The 24549-nt window shown below is 24.2% G+C and overlaps 8 protein-coding genes across 8 annotated transcripts; 5 read left to right on the top strand and 3 right to left on the bottom strand.

The window, feature by feature from the left end:
- Positions 1-626: 626 nt before the first annotated feature.
- PCHAS_0518500 (translation initiation factor IF-3, putative) lies at positions 627-1454 on the top strand (the record flags this gene model as incomplete). Its single annotated transcript, XM_727504.2, has 1 exon — positions 627-1454. The coding sequence occupies one exon, from the start codon at positions 627-629 to the stop codon at positions 1452-1454; it is 828 nt and encodes a 275-aa protein (XP_732597.2).
- A 414-nt stretch (positions 1455-1868) lies between these two features.
- Positions 1869-7022, bottom strand: PCHAS_0518400 (conserved Plasmodium protein, unknown function; the record flags this gene model as incomplete). Its single annotated transcript, XM_016800194.1, has 8 exons — positions 1869-2000; positions 2163-2310; positions 2429-2485; positions 2589-2691; positions 2825-2877; positions 3046-3132; positions 3313-6775; positions 6983-7022. 8 exons carry the CDS (start codon positions 7020-7022, stop codon positions 1869-1871), a joined length of 4083 nt encoding a protein of 1360 aa, XP_016655226.1.
- Positions 7023-9178: 2156 nt separating this feature from the next.
- PCHAS_0518300 (flavoprotein subunit of succinate dehydrogenase, putative) lies at positions 9179-11074 on the top strand (the record flags this gene model as incomplete). Its single annotated transcript, XM_737271.2, has 1 exon — positions 9179-11074. The coding sequence occupies one exon, from the start codon at positions 9179-9181 to the stop codon at positions 11072-11074; it is 1896 nt and encodes a 631-aa protein (XP_742364.2).
- Positions 11075-11752: 678 nt separating this feature from the next.
- Positions 11753-13531, bottom strand: PCHAS_0518200 (thioredoxin-like associated protein 2, putative; the record flags this gene model as incomplete). Its single annotated transcript, XM_735778.2, has 1 exon — positions 11753-13531. One exon carries the CDS (start codon positions 13529-13531, stop codon positions 11753-11755), a length of 1779 nt encoding a protein of 592 aa, XP_740871.2.
- A 1258-nt stretch (positions 13532-14789) lies between these two features.
- Positions 14790-15422, bottom strand: PCHAS_0518100 (ribosomal protein L27, putative; the record flags this gene model as incomplete). The annotated part of the gene is made up of 1 exon (XM_732366.2): positions 14790-15422. The coding sequence occupies one exon, from the start codon at positions 15420-15422 to the stop codon at positions 14790-14792; it is 633 nt and encodes a 210-aa protein (XP_737459.2).
- A 539-nt stretch (positions 15423-15961) lies between these two features.
- Positions 15962-17033, top strand: PCHAS_0518000 (conserved protein, unknown function; the record flags this gene model as incomplete). The annotated part of the gene is made up of 5 exons (XM_016800192.1): positions 15962-16151; positions 16348-16382; positions 16492-16527; positions 16696-16760; positions 16937-17033. The coding sequence occupies 5 exons, from the start codon at positions 15962-15964 to the stop codon at positions 17031-17033; spliced, it is 423 nt and encodes a 140-aa protein (XP_016655225.1).
- A 765-nt stretch (positions 17034-17798) lies between these two features.
- Positions 17799-19730, top strand: PCHAS_0517900 (Sec1 family protein, putative; the record flags this gene model as incomplete). Its single annotated transcript, XM_736776.2, has 1 exon — positions 17799-19730. The coding sequence occupies one exon, from the start codon at positions 17799-17801 to the stop codon at positions 19728-19730; it is 1932 nt and encodes a 643-aa protein (XP_741869.2).
- Positions 19731-22765: 3035 nt separating this feature from the next.
- Positions 22766-23927, top strand: PCHAS_0517800 (ubiquitin-conjugating enzyme E2, putative; the record flags this gene model as incomplete). The annotated part of the gene is made up of 5 exons (XM_016800191.1): positions 22766-22815; positions 23040-23119; positions 23238-23405; positions 23500-23628; positions 23779-23927. 5 exons carry the CDS (start codon positions 22766-22768, stop codon positions 23925-23927), a joined length of 576 nt encoding a protein of 191 aa, XP_016655224.1.
- Between the last annotated feature and the right edge of the window lie 622 nt (positions 23928-24549).

Genomic DNA, 24549 nt, shown 5'->3' with positions numbered 1-24549 from the left:
GACATATGTATCTGCTAATATATTAATATTTTTTTTTGTATTTTAAGTGATGAGATGTGGTAATATATGATATTTCACTATTATTTTTGTTTTATCACTTTTCGATTTTGTACTTATTAATTACATCACATATTATTATCATCCTTTTTATATTATTTTTTATATCATAGTAGTATAAGCGATATTTAATGATTAAGTGAGTATTATTTCGTGTATTATATTCTCACTTTTATTGTTGTGTATTTCCATAAAAATTATATATATTTTACAAATTTGGAAAATTTTATTTTTACATTATAAATAATATGTGTAAGAAATATTATAAAAACAAATAAACATTTTTTTATTTATCAAATTTAAATGTGTTAACAATCTTCTGTGATTTTAATGAAACAATATTGGATGTATGCATATATTAATTTTCCTGGAAATTTATTTTTAATATAAAAAAAAAATATATACCGTGATTACGAAAATATTATGATAACCGTGAAATAAACAAAATAAAAATTTTGTATTTTTTTTCATATAATTTAACATTATTTGTGATTTTATTAAATTATATTATTTTTATCCCAAACATAATAACTTTTTCCCTTTTAAAGGATACCAATGCTAGAATAAGGATGCCCTTTATCGAAAAAGGAAACTTCCTAAAGCTAATATTTTATTATAATATAAATCCAAAATATATTTTATTACCATTTTTAAAAAAAGATAAAATATATACTTTAATTAGGGAATACAATACTAATGATGGCAAGCTAAAAAAAAAAATTAATGATTATTCGTTTGTTAAAAAAAATTGTTATGACGAACGAAAGACAGAGCGGAAAAACACAAACGCAGAAGAAAAAGAAAATATCTCAAAATCAAACAGATATGGAGAAATTACTACTAATAAAGTTACTATAGAAGATATGCCCAGTAGCATATCATCAAATATATTTATTGATAAAGAGGGGAAATCGCCATATTTGGGAACTAATTTCAATATAGGGAATTATAAAAAAAAAATTCCTTATTATAACATAGATCCATCAGTTAAAACAAAGAAAATCCAAATATATCATAATTGTGAAACACATGATATGGATCGTAAAATTAATCAAATTAAAAATTATCTTCTAAATAGTACCCCTGTAGATATCCTTTTAATATGCAACGCTGACATTCGTACAAAGGAAAATATTGATAAACAAAATGACGATCATGATAATAATAATTCAAGTTTTAAAGATGGGAATAAAACACAATCAAATTCAGAAATAAGTGATAAATATACAAATTTCACAGAGTTTCAAAAAATTAATCAAACAAAATATTCTTTACAAACTTATGCAAAAATCCATTTATTATTAAACCATTTAAGAAATATTGCATATATTGATGAAATATTTAGGCATATTAAAAATCAAAATCATATCATTTTAATAAAAGCTTATCCAAAATAAAATAAATTTTTATTTCGCATTTGAATATGTATAAATATTCCTCATTTATATAAAAGATACACACATATATATATGTGTGTGAATATTTTTTAAGGGTTTAAAGCGAAAATAAGCACTGCCAAATTTTGAGATAAATAATGGCAATCATAGGGACTATTAAGAAAGCAAATTAAAATAAATTTAAAACTGTTTGAGCAAATATTTAAGAGAATAATTAATTGATGTTCCTGTTTTAATTTACTAATTCGAGTTTCTTATATCAAATAATTAATTTATTTATATTATTACGTATAAATGAAATGACACAAAAAACAAAAAGACGAAAACAAATAAAAAACACGAAACAAATGTTACTTTATGTATCTTTCTTTATGTATATACAACATGATATTATATTCACATAAATAATATATTTTATGAATCAAGATCATCAAGATCGAATGTTTCAATGGATATGCTATTATATTTGTTAACGTCATAATCTATAATTGCTTCTACACCGTTTATATTATTTTCTTCATGTAAATTATTTAATTTTTCTAAAACCTGAAAAAAAATCGAAAAAAAATGTTTGAAAAATGAAACTACACTAGTAAGCGTACAAATTATGTGACGAATAAAATCAAGTACAATACTATAGATATAATCAATAGGAAATGAGCAAGTGTATAAGTACAAATGCGCAGTGATAAGTGTGCAATTTCTTACCCTTGGGACGGTTAGTATATATCCCCTTTTCTGTATTTGCGAACAAACGCAATTTTCCCACGTCATTCGCACAACGTGAACTTTATCATCAGACAAGTTTATAAAGGGTTTCAAAAAATATAGTAAAAACAAATTCTTTGGGCATTCACTGAAAAAAAGGGAAATATATATATATAAATAATAAAAAATGAACAAAGGCTATGGGAAATAGTAAAAACACACCCATATTCATAATATATTTTTTATTATAGCTTTTTTAGCATTACTTAATTATGCCATCGCATATTTTTATGAAGACCTGCCTATCATAAAAACGGTTACTCCTAAGAAATACAAAAGGGTGATATATATATCATGCATTTTGAGTTTATCCTTTTTTGAACCATAAGGTGTAATTAAATTTTGTTTTTTTATGATTTTTTTTACTTGTAAAATGTGGATATAACTGTTTTTAATACATGTATTTCCTCTCCGCTTATGAAGTGGAAACTCCTTAATTCATCATTTTCTGAATTTGTTAATATTATATCTGAAAAATAGGTATGCAATAGGGAAAAAATTATATGCTCAGTAAAAACTATTGAAAAATATATTAGATATCATGAAAATGATATGAAAAATGAAAAAACGATATTATGATTATCTCTTTTTAATAAGCTAACCCTTTTTGTAATCCTCCAATGGTAATATTTCACCTCCATTCTTAAAAAAATTGCTATTAAAAGGGGGGAGAAAATTATAATAGTGTTTTATATGTACATATATAGCATATAATTAGTGATTATATATTGAAGTGCCATTTCATAACATAAATGTGCTATATAAACGATTTATTTTATAAGCATAACAAACTATATAATACGTTTTTTTATTAAAATTATACTATATGCGGGGGCATCCCTTTTTTATGAATAAATAAAAGTAACTCGAGGTGTAGGTACGTATTATTGCAGCTTCATCTTTACATAGCCTGTATAAGGGGAAATATCCAAATGAAAATGAATAAAATAAAATGAATTCGAAATAGATACAAAATATACATATTCTTCTCATTTAATCAACTTGACAAAAAGGGTGGCAAATGATTGAAATAAAAATAAATCGAAAATCTGGATGCATACATATTCAGTGAATCAAGAAAAAAACGTACCGCATAAAAATGGGGAAAAGATAATTCCTAACAATCTTTGCATCATTAATTTTGGATAGAATTTTAAAAACAATTTTTGAAACTTTTTTGCGTAAAGAATAATTCAATGTTTTGAAATTTAGCACACTAGACAAGTATTTTATAAAAACTTTTTGAGTATTATTAGGAAAAAATTCTATAATTTTATCATAATTTTTTAAAATAGCCTTCTTAACTAATACATTTGAATCATTTAAAAAGTAATAAATAAAAAAATGAAAAAAATACAACGGAGAATTATCAGAATAATATTTCTTAAACTTTTGAATATATTTCATATATATCATTTCATACTTGCCAAGAAAATTTTTATAAAAAAAATAATTCTCATTTTCTTCGTTAATAAAAAAATCATTTGCATACAAATCACTGTTTATTTTATTTTGAATCTTTTTTATCATCTTATCATAGCTCCATTTTTTGCTATAACTTTGTGTATTGTTTGTTACTTTTTTTAATTGAATATCATTTTCTTCTTCTTTGGTTTGGTCTATTGTATCTGTTGCAATCTGTTTTGTATGATCTTGATCAAGGCTATAATGACTATCGTTAGTGTTACTATTATTAGAATATATCATATCCCATGTTTCATCACATAATTTATTTTTCTCATTTTCTAATTCCTCAGGTTTTTCCACAATACAACTATTGATATGCTCCTCAGAATTTTCACAACTTTTGCCACTTCCTGCAAAACTATAATTTTGTATGTGCTCCATATTATTATATGCCCCATAGTCATTGTTAAATGTTTTCGCTATTTCAGGGTGTTCCTTTTTATAAATATGACTTATATCCTGATATTTTATATTATCCTCTTTGTGTGTATATAAATTAGATTGCTCATTAGAATTTTCACCTTCATAATTATTATCATTATTTTGTTCCTTTTCTATATCATCTGGGCATTCTTCCTTTATTTTTTTTTTATCTGTTTCCTCGATTTTTTTATTTATTTTAAAAAATTTTTTTTGCTTTTTCATATTTATTCTGTCCTCATATAGTTTATCTGTATTTATTTTAAAAAATGGTGATTCCATCAAATTACTGAGGATATCATAAAACAATGATGCTATTGTTTTTCTTACAAAATAATATGGATATGTGCATATGAAAAAAAACACATGTGAAAAAAATCGGAAAAAATATTCTTTTAATATTAAAATTAATCCAGGTATATGAAGAGCAGTAATATATACTGCATTTATATTATACGAAACAATCACATTATTTGGGGTATCAAACAAAAACAGTTTTTTTAAAGAATCTAAATCAACACCTTCAATAGTATATATATCTTCATAATCTATATCAAAAGTTATATTATCACTACTATCGTACATATTATTATTGTTAATTTTGTGTACCCTCCTTTTTTCCCTTAAGAGCATTTTTCCATATATTATATCATTTTTTATTATTTCTAATTCACTATAATAACACCCTTTAATTTGTAATATATCAATATTATCATCATGATTAAATATATTATCGATGTATTTTATGTCTTTCTCATTTATGTTGATAAAATCATTTTCTTCATCTTTTTCGAATTCTTCACCTTCAATTGTTTCTCCATTTATTTTATTTTCTAAAATATCATCACTGCTTTTTTTCATTAAATTTATTATGTTTCGATCAATATATTTGTCACGACTACCATTTTTATAATAATCATTACCATGTGTTTTGAAAAATTGACTTATACTAGAACAAAAATGATGATTTTTAATTATTAAATCGTTTATCAATTCATTATTCATAAAAATATAAATATTTTCGTCATATATAATTTCATTTGATAATTCTTGGACAGATGAACACTCTAATTCTGAAATTTCTGATGTAAGTAAAACACTTTCCATTTTGTTCTTATTTAACATTTCAGATTCACTAGAAAATATTTCATTTTTTGATTCTCCAACTGATTCAACCTCACATGGTTTGCTCACAATGGCTACTCCATCACGTTCACCACTTTCATTATAAATATTCGTATCGGATTTGTTTTGTTCTAGCTCTTGTGCTTGGGGATTTGGATGTGTATTTTTTTTTTCTTCTACCCACAATCCCTTTCCATCTATAGGGCTTATAATATCATACCCAGCACTTAAATTTTGCTCATCATTACATATTTTTCTAGTTATGCCATTTTCAATCACTTCATCTAAATTTTGCTGGTTTTCTTTACACATATCTCCGTTTAAATAATTAGCATAATATTTTAATTCATCCGAAATTCTATTTTGTATAGTGGGTTCATTAGTTTTTTCACTTTTAGAATTTTGAAAATCAGTAGCCATATCAGTTTCATTTAATGAATATGATGGTGTGTCATCTCTTTTTTCTTCTCCATTCCAAATTTGTGCTGAATTTGAGTCATCATATACCCCATCAGTATTGTCGAGAAAAATATAGTTCGTCTTTTTCTTGGCCGTTTCATTTAAATAATTCAGAGTAAAAAGGTGTGAAGAAAACAAATTGTTGAAAAAAAAAATTAATTTTCGAATATAAAATGGATGAATTATATTGATATCTTCAAATATACATAAAAATAATAGCAGATTTATTAAAGAGTAGTAAAAAACATATAGATTATTATTTTTTAGAAAATTATTAAATATAGGAAGAAAGAAATTAAAAAACAAATTTTTTGAATATATAGATGACAAATGAGTACAATTAAAAATGTTAATAATTTTTATTGTATCATATTCATCATTACATAAATGCTTAAAAATAAAAATTTGGTTTCTTATAAAATTACTTTCATCCAGCATTTTACAAATATTAAAAAAATAAGACGATATCAATATTTTCCATTCAATATTATTACTTATACAATGCTTTTCTATAAAAGGAATCAAAACCTTATATATAGCTATATTATCTCTATCAAAAATATAACACATTTTAATTAACAGAATAAACCCGATCTGCATATAGGGGTCATTGCATATTAGATATATAATAAATGGAAACACTTGTCTCTTTCGAGTTTTTACATTAACATGTGTTGATAATATTAATAACGATTTCAATATATATCTTAATATATTTTTATGATTTTTATAATTAATTATAAAATTTTCAATAATTGGAAATAATAAACTTATTACACTACTACAACCATCATTATTATTCTGTAATATATATGCACACAAATCCCCTATTTTATTACATACTTCATATTTTATTTCACTATTTTCTTCACATAATTTTACTAATAAGGGATATATATCTTTTTGAAAATCTTCATAATCTATATCATTTAATAGTTTTATTATATCTTTTATAAATACCATTTTACGACATTTTAAATTACTGTTTCCATAAAGTATAGCTTTTTCTAACGAGCTCATATTTTCATCGATTTCTTCATTTATGTTATCCATTTGAAATTTAAACAGGCTTATGGTCATATCTGTAATGAAAATAAAAAGTTAATAAAATAATAACAAAGATATACTACAATTAGTGTATCCACAATTTTTCATTACAACCATTTTACATCGCCATATACTACCCAAAAAATTTATCATTCATTTATGCAAATCAAAAATAAATTCAAAAATATATTTTTCTTAAAAATATTCATTTTTTATATTTTTTAGAATAAACTAATATTTACCTGCCAGCTTTGAAAGGATTCCACTCTTTTGGCTCGCCATTTTATTATTTTTTTCTAATATGTAGGGGGGAAAATGTTTTCACCCTTTTAAGAGAATAAAATAAAAGTATGGTGAGAAAAGGTATTGGTGTATATAGAACGCATATACATATGCATCTATCTATGAACCATATATTCGATATTCATTATATCAACTCCTTTTCATGACAACTATCTATTATAAGCGGAAACTTAATGAATCTTAATTTTCCCAAAATTGGTAGCGTTTTTTATAAATATTTTCACTTCCCGATTTATCAACTTATCGTAATCATAACCTATATTTTGTTAAATATGTGTCATACCCAAAAAAAACACTCCAGATAATTTATTTCTCATATTATGTATAAAGGTGTACAATAATAATAAAAATAGTCATATATTTTTCATATAAAATTATTTTTATCTAATCTAATATTTTAATCGTATACTTTGTTCTCGATATGCCTATTATCCTTAAGAAATAATAATAATAAATAGTTTAGAATTTTAATAAGTCTGCTTTAAAGGTGTAACATGTTCATAACATTATAACTTTAGCATCCTTCTTCTCTTCTGCTTTTTTCGTCTGGTCTCTATTCCTTGTATTTTTTACTTTTTGCTACCCTACTGTTATGCATATCACACAACACTTATAGTGTAAAAAATATTTAATTTCAAAAATGTGACAACAATCAATTGCTTGAATTAAATATGCATAAAAACTAGGCAGGCTAAAAAAACATTTTTAAGCATCTATAAGCATAATACAATTATGTATATGGATATATACATTTGCATGTATATATGATACCATCTATGAGTTCACAATTCATACTTCAGATCTTTTTTATGTGTATACTATACAATAATTGTTATATAAACATTTTCTTTGGTATATTTTTATTTTTTATTAAATAATAAATGTATTCTATATTCTATTTCTTTGCATAATTTAGACTAAAAATGGTTATATAAACTCATTTTATGAATTACTGAAAAAAAATACATCCTTATATGCCACTAATCAAAATAGGCATAACTTCACGTTTTATATTATATTTATATTTATCATAAATATTAGGCATGAAAACGCGCAAGTTATTTTTAATATTTTCATTTAACCTTATATTATTTTAAAATTATAAGATTAAAAAACATAATATACATAAATATATAAGCATACATTAATTCCTTAGAAAGCGAATTATACCTGCGTAAGTATGTATACATATGCATATAAATATTTTAATATATTTATCGTCCCTTTAAAGGGTTGCTAATTATATACACTTGAATGGTCGTCGGTAAAAACACCAACTTACTACTATCATTTTTACGCTCACACAATATATATTTATTTATTTTTATTTTTTAATTTTTAATTTTTTGTACTTGAAGGGTATCTACTGTGTTTTGAAATACTTTACCTGGTTTATTACCGTTTTCGTATTTTTGTATTATTTATCCATTTTGACATTATAATTATTTTTTATTATGGAGGAAAATAATATTGTTATATGAACGGATGATGTTTGCAAAAAAAAAAATCTATTGATTATTTCCTCCGTTGTGTTAATTTTAATATTATATCGTAAAATGAAAAATGTTTTGTTTGTTTAAGATTTTGACAAAAATCACATAATTAATTTTTTTTTATTTATTTTGTATACTATCATTAATATATCATAGAAACAATATAGTGCATATTATACACACACATATCATATACTTATAATCTTTATACTATAGTTCTCTTTTCAAATTATTTGTTTGTTACAAAGCTGTGAAAAAAGAAAATCAAATTCTAAAAAATCTACAAGCTTCCTACATGGGTCATACACAAAATAAGTACCAAAACATGTGTAATTCAAAAGTGGGAACATTGCACATTTAGAAGAAAGAAATATATATTTATTTTTACATGTATATGTGTGTGCATATATTCTGTAAAAAGGGGCCATACTACGATTGGCCAGTTATCAATATATTTCACATTACTACATAATTTATGCTCACAATATAGTTAACTCGCTACATGTTATTTGTACAAAATTAATGGACCTTATATCAATCATAATATAATTTAGGATAAAATAAACAACAAAAGGGTGTAATAAAACTATACAAATATTTGCAAAATCAACAATTGTGTAACAAGGGCATAAAATAAAGAAAATGATCTTAAGAGGGGTACGAAACTTCAAATTTATTCGAACCAGTTATTGCCATTTTTCGTTCACTAAAAATAAAGCATATGATATTATAGATCACCATTATGATGCTGTCATTGTAGGAGCGGGGGGCGCAGGTTTGAGATCCGCTTTAGAATTATCAAAAAATAAATATAAAGTAGCATGTATAACTAAATTATTTCCAACTCGATCCCATACAGTAGCAGCACAAGGAGGTATAAATGCTGCCTTAGGGAATATGACTGAGGATGATTGGAGGTGGCATGCTTATGATACTATTAAAGGATCAGATTGGCTAGGTGATCAAAATGCTATTCAATATATGTGTAGAGAAGCCCCTGAATCTGTTATCGAATTAGAAGAATTCGGTTTGCCATTTTCTAGAACAAAAGATGGGAAAATATATCAAAGGGCTTTTGGTGGCCAAAGTTTAAAATACGGTAAAGGAGGGCAAGCATATAGATGCGCAGCTGCGGCAGATCGAACAGGACACGCTATGTTACACACATTGTATGGGCAATCGTTATCACACAATTGTATTTTTTTTGTTGAATATTTTGTATTAGATTTATTAATGTTAAATCCAGAGGAATGCATCGGAGTTATATGTATTAATATTGCAGATGGGAAAATCCATCGATTTTTTTCACCACACACAGTTATTGCGACTGGTGGATATGGTAGAGCATATTTATCTTGTACTTCTGCACATGCATGTACAGGTGATGGAAATGCTATCGTTGCCAGAAGTAAATTGCCTTTACAAGATTTAGAATTTGTTCAATTTCATCCAACTGGTATATATCCTGCTGGGTGTTTAATTACAGAAGGTTGCAGAGGAGAAGGGGGGATTTTGAGAAATAGAGAAGGGGAAGCATTTATGATGCGATATGCACCCAAAGCTAAAGATTTAGCTAGTCGAGATGTAGTAAGTAGAGCTATGACAATAGAAATAAATGAAAATCGAGGATGTGGTCCCAATGCAGATCATATATATCTAGATTTAACACATTTACCACATGAAACAATAAAAGAAAGATTGCCTGGTATTATGGAAACAGCTAAAATTTTTGCAGGTGTAGATGTAACAAAGCAATATATACCAGTTTTGCCTACCGTTCATTATAATATGGGGGGTATACCAACTAATTATAAAACTCAAGTATTAACACAATCTGCAAATTTTGATAAGTGTACAAATAATTCGACAGATGATATAATAGTTAAAGGACTTTATGCTGCAGGTGAAGCTGCATCTGCATCCGTACATGGAGCTAATAGATTAGGTGCTAATTCGTTATTAGATATTGTTGTATTTGGAAAAAGAGCAGCATTAACCATTATGGAAATTGATAAACCAAATATTCCCAAAATTAATCCTAATACAAATATAGGTGAAGAAACAATACAAAGATTAGATCAAATAAGATTTAATAAAGGTACTATTCAAACATCTAATGTTAGAAAAAATATGCAAGTATGTATGCAAAAACATGCAGCAGTTTTTCGTATAGGTCCTTTATTAGATAAAGGATATAAAGGAATACTTGATATTTGCTCACAGTTTAAAGACGTTTATATTAGTGATAAAACTTTAACGTGGAATACAGATTTATTAGAAACATTAGAGCTAGAAAATTTATTAACTTTATCAGCTCAAACTATATTAGCTGCTATTAATCGGAAAGAATCAAGAGGAGCACATGCTCGTGATGATTTCCCTGATAGAGATGATAAAAATTATTTGAAACATTCCTTAACATGGATGACAAATAGGGATGTAGAAAAATCAAATTTTTTCACAACATACAGAAGTGTAATTACAAAACCTTTAGACAATGAAATGGAGTACGTACCTCCAGTTAAAAGGGTTTATTAAATTTATTTTTTTTTTATTCCAAAAATTTGAATTAATTTTTACATGTTTTAAAAGTTTGTATAATTTTTTATCTTAATTTTTATTTGTTTTTACCTACTATTTTTATTTACATATAATATATACAAAAGGAAGATGCTTTATATGCATCTGCATAAATAATGAGGTTTGGCAATTCGTAAATAAATTGTTTCAATTAATATATTCCATGAATTAAATTAATTTTTTTATTTTCTATTTATTATTACATTTATATGTATCATTAATAAACACATCTACTTATAGTCTATATATACAGACTCATAATATATAAGTTTGCCCATTATATTGCTCTCAAATTAAGGAAGCATTTCATTCTGCGTATTATAATGCTTTAAAAGAAGCTATTGGTGATTTTAATATGTATAGTTCAAATTGTGTTCATTGGTGAGATATATAAATATGGTGATATATCTACCTCTAAACAGCTATACATGTAAAAAATGATTAAGGGCATTATTTACCCCAATTAAGTGAAAACGGAAGAAAATAAATACAGACAAAATGCATAAACAGTGCCAATTTAAAAAAATATTGCAATATTTTACAATTTTAAAATCAAAGAAAAAAATACTATTATCACAAAATACTACAGAACTTTTATTATTTAAAACTATTTTGTTCCTGCATACTTACAACTCTTTACATCCTAAAGCTGATAGAAATTAACTCATCTAAGCATACATATCCAAAGTTTATCCATTGGTTAGATACATATGTTAATAACGCACCATTATTTGAAATTGCCCATATTTTTCCATCCTTATCAAAATCCATAGACGATATTTTTAGTTCTGAATTAATAATTTTTTCATCCCAGCATTTATTTTTTGTATTCCAAAGTGCTAATATTCTCTTCGAATTAAGACCCCATAAATTCCCCTTAATGTCAAATGCTAGACTTATTAGCTTATGAAACCCTGAATACTTTATTCTTTTCCATTGCGTTTTATCCCATTTAAGCAAATCCCCTTTACGATTTATACACCATAAAATATTTTTTTTATCAAACCCTATGTCTACAATCTCCTCGTTGGCTATATTGCCATATTTTTTATATTTGTTATCTTTTAATTTTAATATTTCATAAGAATTGTTTATGAGCCATATATTCCCTTTATTATCATATCTTGCTTTAATAAAAAAATGAAAATCATTTTCTAATTTCATCCATTCATATCCATTCCATTTTTTTATCACATTATTTCTATCAATAATAATAATGTTTTTAAATGCTTTTAATCCATTTTTTAAATCAAATGCATCTTCCTTAAAATTCATGGTAACAATACATTCTAGTTTCTTATTATCGCTGTCTATATTCTTTCCATTCACTTTTTTGTTTTTTAAAATATTCATTTTCCTTTCATTTTTTTTTTCATCATTTTTGAGTGACATATTGTTATCTTTTTTTACTTCTTTTATATTTAATTTTTTTGTATCTTCCATATCATTATTCTCTTTATATAAATATTCACCTTTTCTATTCTCTATACCCCCTTTAACTTTATTATACAAATCTCCTTTTCTATTATCTTCTATTTCATTTTTTGCAGTTGTTTTCCTTTCGTTTCCAAATTGATTTTGAATCCTTAACTTTTTGTTTGTATCTAAGATATCATATGTTGGAGAATTTATATTATTTTTTGGAGATTTTGCAAATATTACATTTCTTGAATGATTTATATCATCTAATAACATGGTTTCTTCTTTTTCTTTTTTGATAAGATATTGTTTGTTCGAATTGGAAATTTTTTCATCTCTTTTCATTTTTATCTCAAAATTATTATTTTTCTGTGGATCCTGAATATATACATTTTTCGTTTTCTGGACTTTTTCTACATAATTTGGATTATCAGCTTCCATAGTATTGGGAATAGTCATAGACTTTATCTTCTCATTCTTATTTAATGAATCGATTTTAGCATAAGTTAATTTAATTTCGTTGTTTTGGGTGTTATTATCTGTTCCATTTGCATAATAAGAATTCATCGGCAATCTATTATATGAACTATAATTTGCAGGTAATGCAACCGAATTCTGATTCGAACGATTATTTATATTTCCATTATTATTATCATTTATATAATTACGATGTATACGAGGGTTTGTCATTTCATTTCTTTCATCTATTTTATTTTTTGGTATATATTGCGTAGTACTATATTTCAAAGACGATTTTGCATTTTCAGGATTCTTATAACGTTGAATATAAAAATTTGAATTATCACTGCTATTAATATTATTTTGATTACTAAAGGAAACTACACTTGTATTTTGTGATGTGTACCCTTGATAATTTATTGGCACTGGTCGAACAGTTGGAGAACCACCATGAGACATACTTTCTATATTTCTATTATTCATGTTAAACGCCATTGGGTTGGCGTATTCATAATTCATCCCACCGCGTGTGTACATTATTTTGTGCTTTTTGGATATATTACGATATTTTGATTACTGTTCAATTATAATATTATTTTATATTTAAAAAAGAACCATTTCAAATATATTAACTTGAAATAGAACGTTACATTTTTTATTTCGTTTTTCGGTTAGAACTTTTTGCAACAATAATTAAAATATTTTATGTGTTGGTAAAATAGCGATTTTTATTATTTTTTAGGCTTGCTGTTTTATTTATTTATTATTATTTTTACCTGTCTTTTTGATTGCATAAAATTATATGAGCTATTTACAAAAAAAAATAAATTCAATTCAATAAATAAAATACATGTTTCACACTATTCATAGTTCTCTCTTAATCAGGAATCATACAATGTTATACTTTTTATTATTTTTTATGGGTACTACCAAAATGTTGATTTCCACAAATATTTATTTTATAATTAATATTGTATTATTATATTTAAAAACTATAAATAGCCATACACATTTTTTTTTCTTATGTAATTTCCAAGCTACATATTAAAGCAAGCTATTTTTTTTTTATTATACATTTATAAAACTGCAAGTTTATGAATAAAAACATTTAGTATTATACATTTCTTTAATTTAAGAATAAAATTAGTTTGAATTTAAATAACAATACATTCTTTGGTTTTTACCTTAAAATTAGTTTTTATCTATAGTTGTATGTTGTAATGTATATTTATTTTTATATTATCAAATAAATCGAATAAAAAATATGTCTGTTCATAATTTTTTTTAAAAAATAGCTAAATTAAAAAAATATTATCACCAATTTATGAAGTTTTTTAATATAACATGAATATTATATTAATTTTTTTTATGTACTTATTTCGAAAATATATTAAATATTTTATATAATTCATCTTTTAATCACAAATAAATTAAAAAAATTTTTGCTTTTATTTTTCTTATATTTGTCTTACACAAATTTATATCTATATTATGCAAGATAAAAAAATAATGTCTACAAACAATATAATATCAGCAAATGCATTTTCATATAAAGCAAGTATAAATTGTAGATTTATTTTTAACATAAAAAAAATATAATACATACATATGTACATATATGTATGTATAATTAACAAACGAAAATGATGTATACCCTGCGCTTTTATAAATATTTCATACATGCAAATGGTATAGTTTTATACAATGTATTATGGGTGTACTTATAATATTTATTATTTTTCATTTTCATTGTTTTTACTTTTTGACTATTTTAGTAATGTAAAATGATATTTTTCTAAGCCGCAGAAGTCCACATTTTTGATAAACTTATAATGGTTGGATTTTCTTGATAAATATCTTTATACGTCATTTGTTTAGGGGTACTAACATCAATAATACTTACTACACGATTAAAAAAATGAACTTTTCCAGATTTAGTTGCAACTAAAGTAAAATCTCTTCCTTGCTTTACTCCATAACCCGGTTTAAACGTCCTTCCTCTTTGCCTAACAATAATATTACCAGCGTGTGCAAAATTATTTCCTAATATTTTTACACCTAAATTTTTGGGATTACTATCTCTACCATTTTTTGTACTTCCGACACCTTTTTTTTTAGCCCATAAATTATTAAGGCGCCTAACTTTTACTATATTCGTTTTTTTATAATAACTATTTATAAAGCAATTTCTGCAGTATTCTACATTGTAAATTATATTACGCTTCAAATTATTGTGTACTTTTCTATATATATTTTCTAGCGGAATTGCATTATTGATATGCATTAAATTTATTCGGTAGTTTTTTGATCTTTCTTTTTTCCCTGGGTACTTTAAATTCATCCACGATCCATAGCTATTATATTTTGTTTTTGCACATATATAACATTTTAATATGAAAATAATTGTAAGCAAGAAATGAATTTTCATTTATAAGCAATTTATAAATAATTAAATGAGCAACTTTCGTAAATACAATTTACCCATACATATGTCGAATACGTTCATAAGTATTAATAAATAAAAAAAAAAATATATATACGTCTTTTATACACTAATTTAGCGCCTAACACTGGACATAATATATATACATTAAAATTATAAATGCACAAATGCTTATTGTTGTATACAAATTATATGTAGTGTGTACTTGAATGTGTATCGACAAAAAAATAAATAAAATGTATAATAATAAAAATAAATAAGATTATGCAAATCTAAAAAATACGAACACATATAGAAATATGTATCAACGTCTTAAAAACGATGCTATAGGAAAAATGTAATATTTTAAAAATAAAAAAATGTATTATGCTTATATCATATAATTTATGCTAATGATGCAACTTTACAATTAAACATATGAATTACGAATAGACTTAAAGAATAATATATATTATGTTAGATACATAAATATAATATGCACATATATATCAATCAATTGGTGTATATATATATTTATTATCAGAATGAATTTTTTATATCTTTCTTTTTTCTTTTATTTTATATTATATATCGCAAAATCTGATGACGAAACTTATATCAAATTAAATGACGATGAAATAAAAAATAAATATAGTGTTCGTATATTGAAAAAATCAACTGTAGAATGTGGTTTAAAATTGAATGACCTGGCAACAATTCATATAAGGACATTCTGTAAGGATTATATATTTTTTGTATTCCCATTAAAATCATAAAAAATAAATATTAATTAAAAAAAATAATTACCTATAGGTTTATTTTCACACACATGATTTATTCCTATATTTATTACATTCGTGTGCAATTATTATCCATTATTATATTACCTGATCATATATTTTCTTTACATATTACAAATTGTTACTTATAGCACCAGGGGTAGATATTATGCCTAATGTATTATCAGTAATATTTATACATGCATCCCTATATATCTGTGCCCCTTTCTTCTATTACATACATTTACATAATATATATTTGTTTCCCCCTTTTTTGATATGCTCTAATTTCTCAGGGTTATAAATTTGGTTACGCTGAACAGACATTTATAGTAAACGAGCTTTCATAATTTTGTGTGTTATATTAATTCTGTTTTTTTCAATAATTTTTATATGCTATTTAGTTATGCATCATGCTATGCTCATATTTACTGTCTTGAAATTCCTTATTAACATATGTTTTACCTTCTTTTTCGATAATGTTTAAAAAAATTTCAAAGGTTGGGAAGCATAATGTTACTCCATTAAACAAGGGTTTAATAGGAATGTGCGTTGGTGAATTAAGGTTTGAAAATAGGCTTTAGTTTTTTTTTCTTCCTTTATTTATGTTTCTTGTTTTGTTTTCTCATAGAATTTCTCTTTTCTTCTCTTCCCCGTTTTTTTAACGTAAATATTTTCATATATAACATACCTAAATGTATATACAATATTTATATATATGAAAATGCTTTCCCCTTTCAGACGTATTGGTATACGTATTGGAAATATTGGAAAAATATATTACGAAGTAACATTAAAGGATTACAAGAAGAACAATGTAATAAACGAGGAACTCTAACTTGTTAAGAAGATTTATATATATGTATTGTATACATTTGTTTAGTGTAATACATGCTAATATATACATACAATTATATATAGTGTAAATAAAAAAAAATAATTAATTTAATAATTTTCCAATTTTTGAGAATAGTAGCATCGTATATGATAAAATATATTTTTATGTATATATATTTATATGTAAATATAATATTTTATACTGTGTTTATTAGTTCATGCATTTAGAAACATACAAGAACACAATGCCGTCATGCATAAGCATAATGGCAGTTTAACTCCATAAATAAAATTGAAATAATGCATAAAAAAAAATATTAACGGAGTAGTATTATTGTCATTAAAATATCCACGTATTTTTCTGAAATTATAAATTTTTTTATAAGGATAATTATCATGTTTTATGAAAAAATATAATAATAATATTTTAGTAATCAAATATAAAAAAAAATAAAGTAATGTGAACTATAAAACATAAACAAGTGGAATATAAAATATTTAAACTGTTTAATATTACTAAGGGAAAAGAGAGTAAAATCTATATAAAGTAAAAAGATGACTCATACTGAATGAAATATAAGTGAAAATATTTGTACCCCCTAAAGTAATATCATTCAAAGGGATAATTACATTAAGGAGGGGGAAGAGAGAAAGATATATACATGCGTATATATATATGATAAAAGGGTGCCCCTATTATTGTTATTTTTTTTAAGAAACTGAACAATTAAATAATTACATACATACAGAAGCTTATGGGGAGACAATGTCGATGAATATCCAAGAAGAACAAAAAAACAGCGCAATTAATATGCTGAACTTAAATGAATATAGTGATGGACTAAATAATAGTGGTAATATGTCATACTATTCTCATGATAAAATATGGAAAGTTTTAATATATGATTCGGAGGGCCAAAATATATTAGCCCCTTTATTAAAAATTGGTAATTTAAGGCACCATGGTGTAACATTAAATTTAAATTTACACAACGAAAGAAATACAATACCAGAAGTGAATGCCGTTTATTTTATTGGAAGTAATAAAGAAAATATAGATAAAGTTATAAAAGATATGATAAACAATATGTATGGAAGTTATTATATCAATTTTGTTTCATATATAGATAATGAAATACTTGAATATTTTGCCAATGAGTGCGTAAAAAATAATGTAGTTTCTTATATATCAAAAATAACAGATAGATACTTAAAATTTATTAGTTTATCTAGTTCTACATTTTCTTTAAATATGCCTCGTTGCTTTAAAATACTACATGAAACAGACGAAAATTTAATACAAAATGTTATGAACAAAATAACAGAAGGCCTAGTCTCATTAATAGTCACATTGGGTGTTGTACCTATTATAAGAGTTTCATCAAATGATTCATATCCTTCTAAAATGATTGCAGAAAAGTTACACAAAAATATTTATGAATTATTAAATTTAAGATCGACAAATAATTATATATTTAATTCAAAAAATGCACAAAGACCATTACTAATTTTAGCAGATAGAGATATAGATTTAAGTGTCATGGTTCAACATTCTTGGACATATCAAGCATTAATTCATGATGTTTTTGATATAAAATTGAATAAAATTAATTTAGTACCGAGTAGTGGGAGTAGTAATACACCACAAGGTTCTGAAAAACCAGTAACGAAGCATTATGATATTGATAATAATGATTCATTTTTTTTAAACAATTGTAATAAACCATTCCCAGAAGTTGCAAATAATATAAGTGAATGTTTAAATGAATATAATGAAAAAATGAAAAACTTAAATAAAAACGATAAAAATGCCAATAACAATGATAATATAACAGGGGGATTGATGTCCGCTATGAATATCTTACCAGAAATGGCTGAACATAAAAGATTATTAGATATGCATACAAATATATTAACCGAATTAATTAAAGAAATAAAAGAAAGAGAACTCGATCGATTTTATGAAAATGAATTTGATTTTGAATCTTCTAACGATAAAGTGTGTATACAGCATATGAATAATATATTCAATTCTGCAAAAGCAAATAATTATGATAAATATAGAGCTTTTTTATGTTTATATCTAGCTAAAAGAAATTTAAATCCACAAACCGTAGATCAATTTATTCAGCAGTTAAACCAATTAAATATAGATACATCTGCTATTTATTTTATTAAACAATTAGAAAATTTTAAATCCATGAATATTAATATTAATGTTAATTCACAATTAAATCGTACAGCTAGTAATGGATTTGGCAATGTTCTTTCGAGCTCTACTAATAATGCCAGTTCCTTTAAACAACAGTTTAATACATATAGTAATATATTTATTGATAAAGGATTTAATATACTACAAGGAGCTAAAAATTTATTACCTAAAAGAAGAGAAATAAAAATTACTAAACTGGTTGAAACGCTTATAGAAAATAAGCCCTCCACATTAAATGATCAATTTATTTATATTGATCCGAAAAATCCACCAAATACTAAAATGAACAACTTATATATCAAAAATGAAAATATAAAAGATTGTATAATATTTATTATTGGTGGTGGAAATTATATAGAAGTTTCAGCATTAAAAGATTTGGAAGAAAAAATAAATAAAAAAATTATATACGGATCTACTGATTTTGTTAGGGCCGAAAACTTTGTTCAAGAACTCAACGAAACAGGAAGAGCTTTAAAATGCTGAAATTGATAAGCAATGTGAAATATTTAACCTTTCATAAAACAATAACCAAATCATTTTCACATATATACTAACTATTTTATGTATATTATTCGCATATGCTAGTGAAGGGGGAAACCTCCTAATATTACGCCTTTGCATTTTTTATCATATTATTGTATAATCATAATTTATATACATTGATTATCATTGCGTTTTTTCTTATTCTTTCTATATATACACACATATACTTCATTTTAGTTAATGTTTAATACCTTTTTTGTTGTTACCCCAAAACAATATTTGCATAACATCTTACATTTTCCTAGTATCGAAAAATACGCATATATATTTATGTATACAATGATACCTTTGTTTTTATCATAAAATAACTTTCATTTTTTTTAACTCCAAGTACAAATAGGCACACATATATGTGCGCTTTAAAAATTTTTTTTTGATTACACAAAAGCCAAACTAATATATCTAGATATTTTATTAAATACTATATCAATATAACATATAGTTATTACAATAGTAAATAATAGTCTTTTTTTAAAATTTATATATTATATACTTAAAGATATATAGCAACTCTTTTATTCATATATCCAATGTTTCAATTTTTTAATTATTGCCTTATTTATAATGAAATATCAAAAAAGGCTTGTAACAATATTTAACAATATTACATTCAGAGGATATAATATGCTTATCACACATTCAAAATTGTGTAATAATGATGTCGCTATAATGTTAAATATCAATTGAATGTCAATATATTTCTAATTTATCTTATTGTATTTACTTTTTTTTGGTCATTTTTGAATTTAAAAAATATAATATATTTTTCTTTTACGCATGCATATAATTTTCGTTTTAATGTGAATCTTTATGTCCAATGTAGCATGCATATATGCCTTTTATATTTTTTGTGGAAAATATCCCTTCCCCCCCACATATCCTGTTTATTTATTTTTTTATACCTCGAATTTAATTTATCTATGTGTGCATATACACATGCATATATTGCATTTGTGTGTGTTTATACAATGCAAATACAAAAATTGTAACAAATTCAAAACTTATGAAATAAGTGGCAAACCTGATAAATTCACATAATATATGAATAAGTATATCTCCTTGTGCTTTTATTTGAATTTTACAAAAACACATAATAACTGAATATGAGAAATACTTAGCATGATAATGTATATACTTTATTAATTTTTTATTATATTTTTTTTTCTTTATCTATTGATTTTCATCAATTAATATATTAACATAAATGCATTGTCTTTTTTCTTTTTTTATATATTTTTATTTTGAATTATTTTCCTCAATGATACACTGCGCTATATTTGTCAATTCTCCTCTGAATATGTATATAATATATATGCGTAATTTTTATTTATATCACTTTTAAAATATCATAATAAGACGAAGCTTAATAGAAAATAAATTTTCGCCATAAATTTATGCTGAGTTAATTTATTTATTATTTATACACATTTTTTATATACACAAATATCGGAAAAAAAACTCATTGATGAGATCGCTTTAAAGATATAGTACTTTTCTTTTGCATATATATCATAACTACCTTTATTCTTTTTCGTTTTTTCCCACTTATTATTTTTTTTATAAATATATATCAATTATTTTCAAGGCAATTTATAGCTAAAAGTTAAAGACTTATGTTTATATATTGTTTTTAATATATACGCATGTAGTTCATATACATATATATTCGTGCGCATGCATATATGCCGATATTTTGCTTAGCTTCATTACTATAATTTATAACTACATTACATAAGAACATATCTCTCTCTATATATATATTCATGCATATACAATCCAACAGTATAAATTAATAAAATTTCATGTTTCTCCTGTTTAATTGACGCAATATAGCTTCGTTGTATTTTTTTTGTTTTTTGTTTTTTTAAGTTCTAATAAGAATAATTTTCCCGAAAAGTTTTTCTTTTTTCATTTTTTTGGGTGTGCGTGTTTGCCTTTTCTATTTTATGTATAAATCGAAATAAAAAAGGGACCATTAAAAGCATATTATTATAATTAGAAATGAGGTATATACATATATAGTATTTTTGTATATGTATATATTAAGACTATATAGAATTTCCCCAAAGGGGCATGAATATGCTTTTGATAATAATATAGCATGTTCTTGTAAAACCCTTAAGAACATACATTTCGACAAACATATTAAAATTATACTTAAAAGTATATAAGTTTATATCTTAAAAATAAATCACCAAACTATTCCAATTTTTATAAAAATATAAAATAGGTCTTATGATTCAATGATTATTTTTACTTTAATTACATAATTTTTTTTTACAGTTATTGAATTAGAAAGTATATTATATATATATAATTATTAGTATAAAATAAAACATTATTCATAATTAAATAATATTTTTTTCGTTCCCTTTTTTTAGTAATTTTTATTTTATGCTACCCAAACGGTATATTAATAATTAATTCTACATTGTGAATATATTATTTTATATATATTTCTACATGCATACAAATGTGTATAAATATATATGCAATGCATGTGCTAATGAAGAATTAAAATAGCATATAATATCAATGATCCTTATTTTTTCTTCATCCATTATACTATAATTTATAAATTAAAAAAATTATCCTTTAATCTTACCCATATCTCCTATATTCGTAAAAGCATTATAGTGTAAAGCATTTAAAGGATATCGCTTCAAAACATTGGTAAGAAGAAAGAAGTATAAGAAAAAGAGGGAGCCCATATATTACTATTGCAAATTGAATATTAATTGAAATTATAAAATAATTTCCTCTTTAGAAATATTCACAAAAATATAGAGAAGGGATTCATATACATTAATATTTTATTAAAACGAAAAAGGATAAACGATATAATAACTTTCTATTCCCATAACTTCTAAAGTAATAAGGGGAAAAATCAAGACATTATAAGATAAAATACGTAGAGAATATTAAAACAACGAAATAAAATATAATTATAATTATAAACAACCATAGGATATATAATGAATCACCAAGCAGCTTTGACGCGAAAACAGTGTGACTTCACCAAGCTGTTAGTATTTGAAAAAAATAAAAATAAAAATTACGCTAAAAATTGAAATATTACATATGCTCCTATCTATATATATTGATTTATCCTTTATCCTCCTTTTATGTGCTTACATTTTTTCCTTTCTCTAATGTTTGCGTCTTTAATTATGTTATAATATTCGTCTTAGTCTCATGGAGAAACTAATACAAACATATTCACTATTATACATTTTATTTTTTTTTTAGTATTATGGCTGGGTATGACTTAGAATTAAACAATGGAAGTACACAAGATTTTGATGTTATGTTTCATGGGCCAAATGGAAGTAATAAAATAAATAAAGTTCAAACTCTTTAATATTTTATAATTTTTATATTATATATACACCATAACATTATATAACTTATGGTTGTGCATTTTTTTTGTTTCCTTTCCTATTATAGCTGCCTATGAAGGAGGAATATGGAAAGTTCATGTAACTTTGCCAGATGATTACCCATTTGCATCTCCTTCAATTGGATTTATCAACAAACTCTTACATCCTAATGTTGATGAAGCATCAGGATCTGTGTGTTTAGATGTTATTAACCAAACATGGACGCCCTTATATAGTACGCATTTTAGAAACATTATAAATATTTGTGCATATTCATTCCCCTATATCCTTATATCATCGTAACATTATATATTCCTTCTTCTTCTAAGGTCTTGTAAACGTGTTTGAAGTATTCTTACCCCAATTACTTACCTACCCTAATCCATCTGACCCCTTAAACAGTGATGCTGCTTCCCTACTTATGAAAGATAAAAATATTTATGAAGAAAAAGTAAAAGGTATTACAATGCCATTTTTGTAGACCATTATTATATTCCCAATTATCTCTACAAAAATTATTTTTTGTTAATTTGAGCTATTGCAAAAAGATTGTTATATAAATAGTATGCTTTATTATATATTATCATTTTTTATTCGTTTTTTATCAGAGTATGTTAAATTATACGCAAGTAAAGATTTATGGGAACAGCAAAAAAAAGATAAAAACCCATCAAAAATGAATGGCAATATATCACCTGTTAGCGAATTATCATATGCTGACCAAGAAATTCAAGATATAGATTTGGATAACCTATAAACTATTTATAACTCTATTATTCCGAATATATATATGCATTATTAAAAAATTTTTTTTTGTATATGTTTTTATGTTTATGCGTATAACCGTGTGTGCCTATGCACACTCCCTATTTATAAAAGAATGCCACATCGTGGTACAAATAAAGGAGATGGATGCTAAAATAAGATTGACATGATATATAAACATCTGTTTCCTTGATACAATAATAGTTATCTATATACGCAATTCCACTATTTAATCGCACGATTGGTGCTACTTTTATATTTACTTTTTCCAAAAAGAAAAAGTAACTAATATTTTTTTTATTTACACATTTTTCGTTTTTTTTTTCACTTGTTAAACATATACACCCCCAAATTATTTTATTTATTATTATATATGCATATATATATCTTATATATACATATAGCTTATTCTATATTCCATAGACAAAAAACATTTTAATATTATAAATATTTTTTTTAATATAATTTTTATTCTCTATATTATTTTTTCTTAAGTTTTTAAAAATGCATCTTTTTACATCTATAGGTTTACCTTGGACACAACCGATTTTTTTTTATCATTTTAATTAAAATTTTTATTTATCAAATGTAGTTAATTGGCCATCATTTCGTTT

This window comes from Plasmodium chabaudi, assembly GCF_900002335.3.
Source record: "Plasmodium chabaudi chabaudi strain AS genome assembly, chromosome: 5".
NCBI classification, from domain to species: Eukaryota; Apicomplexa; class Aconoidasida; order Haemosporida; family Plasmodiidae; genus Plasmodium; species Plasmodium chabaudi.
The sequence above is the reverse complement of the archived record's forward strand: the minus strand, read 5'-3'. Positions and strand labels throughout refer to the sequence as shown.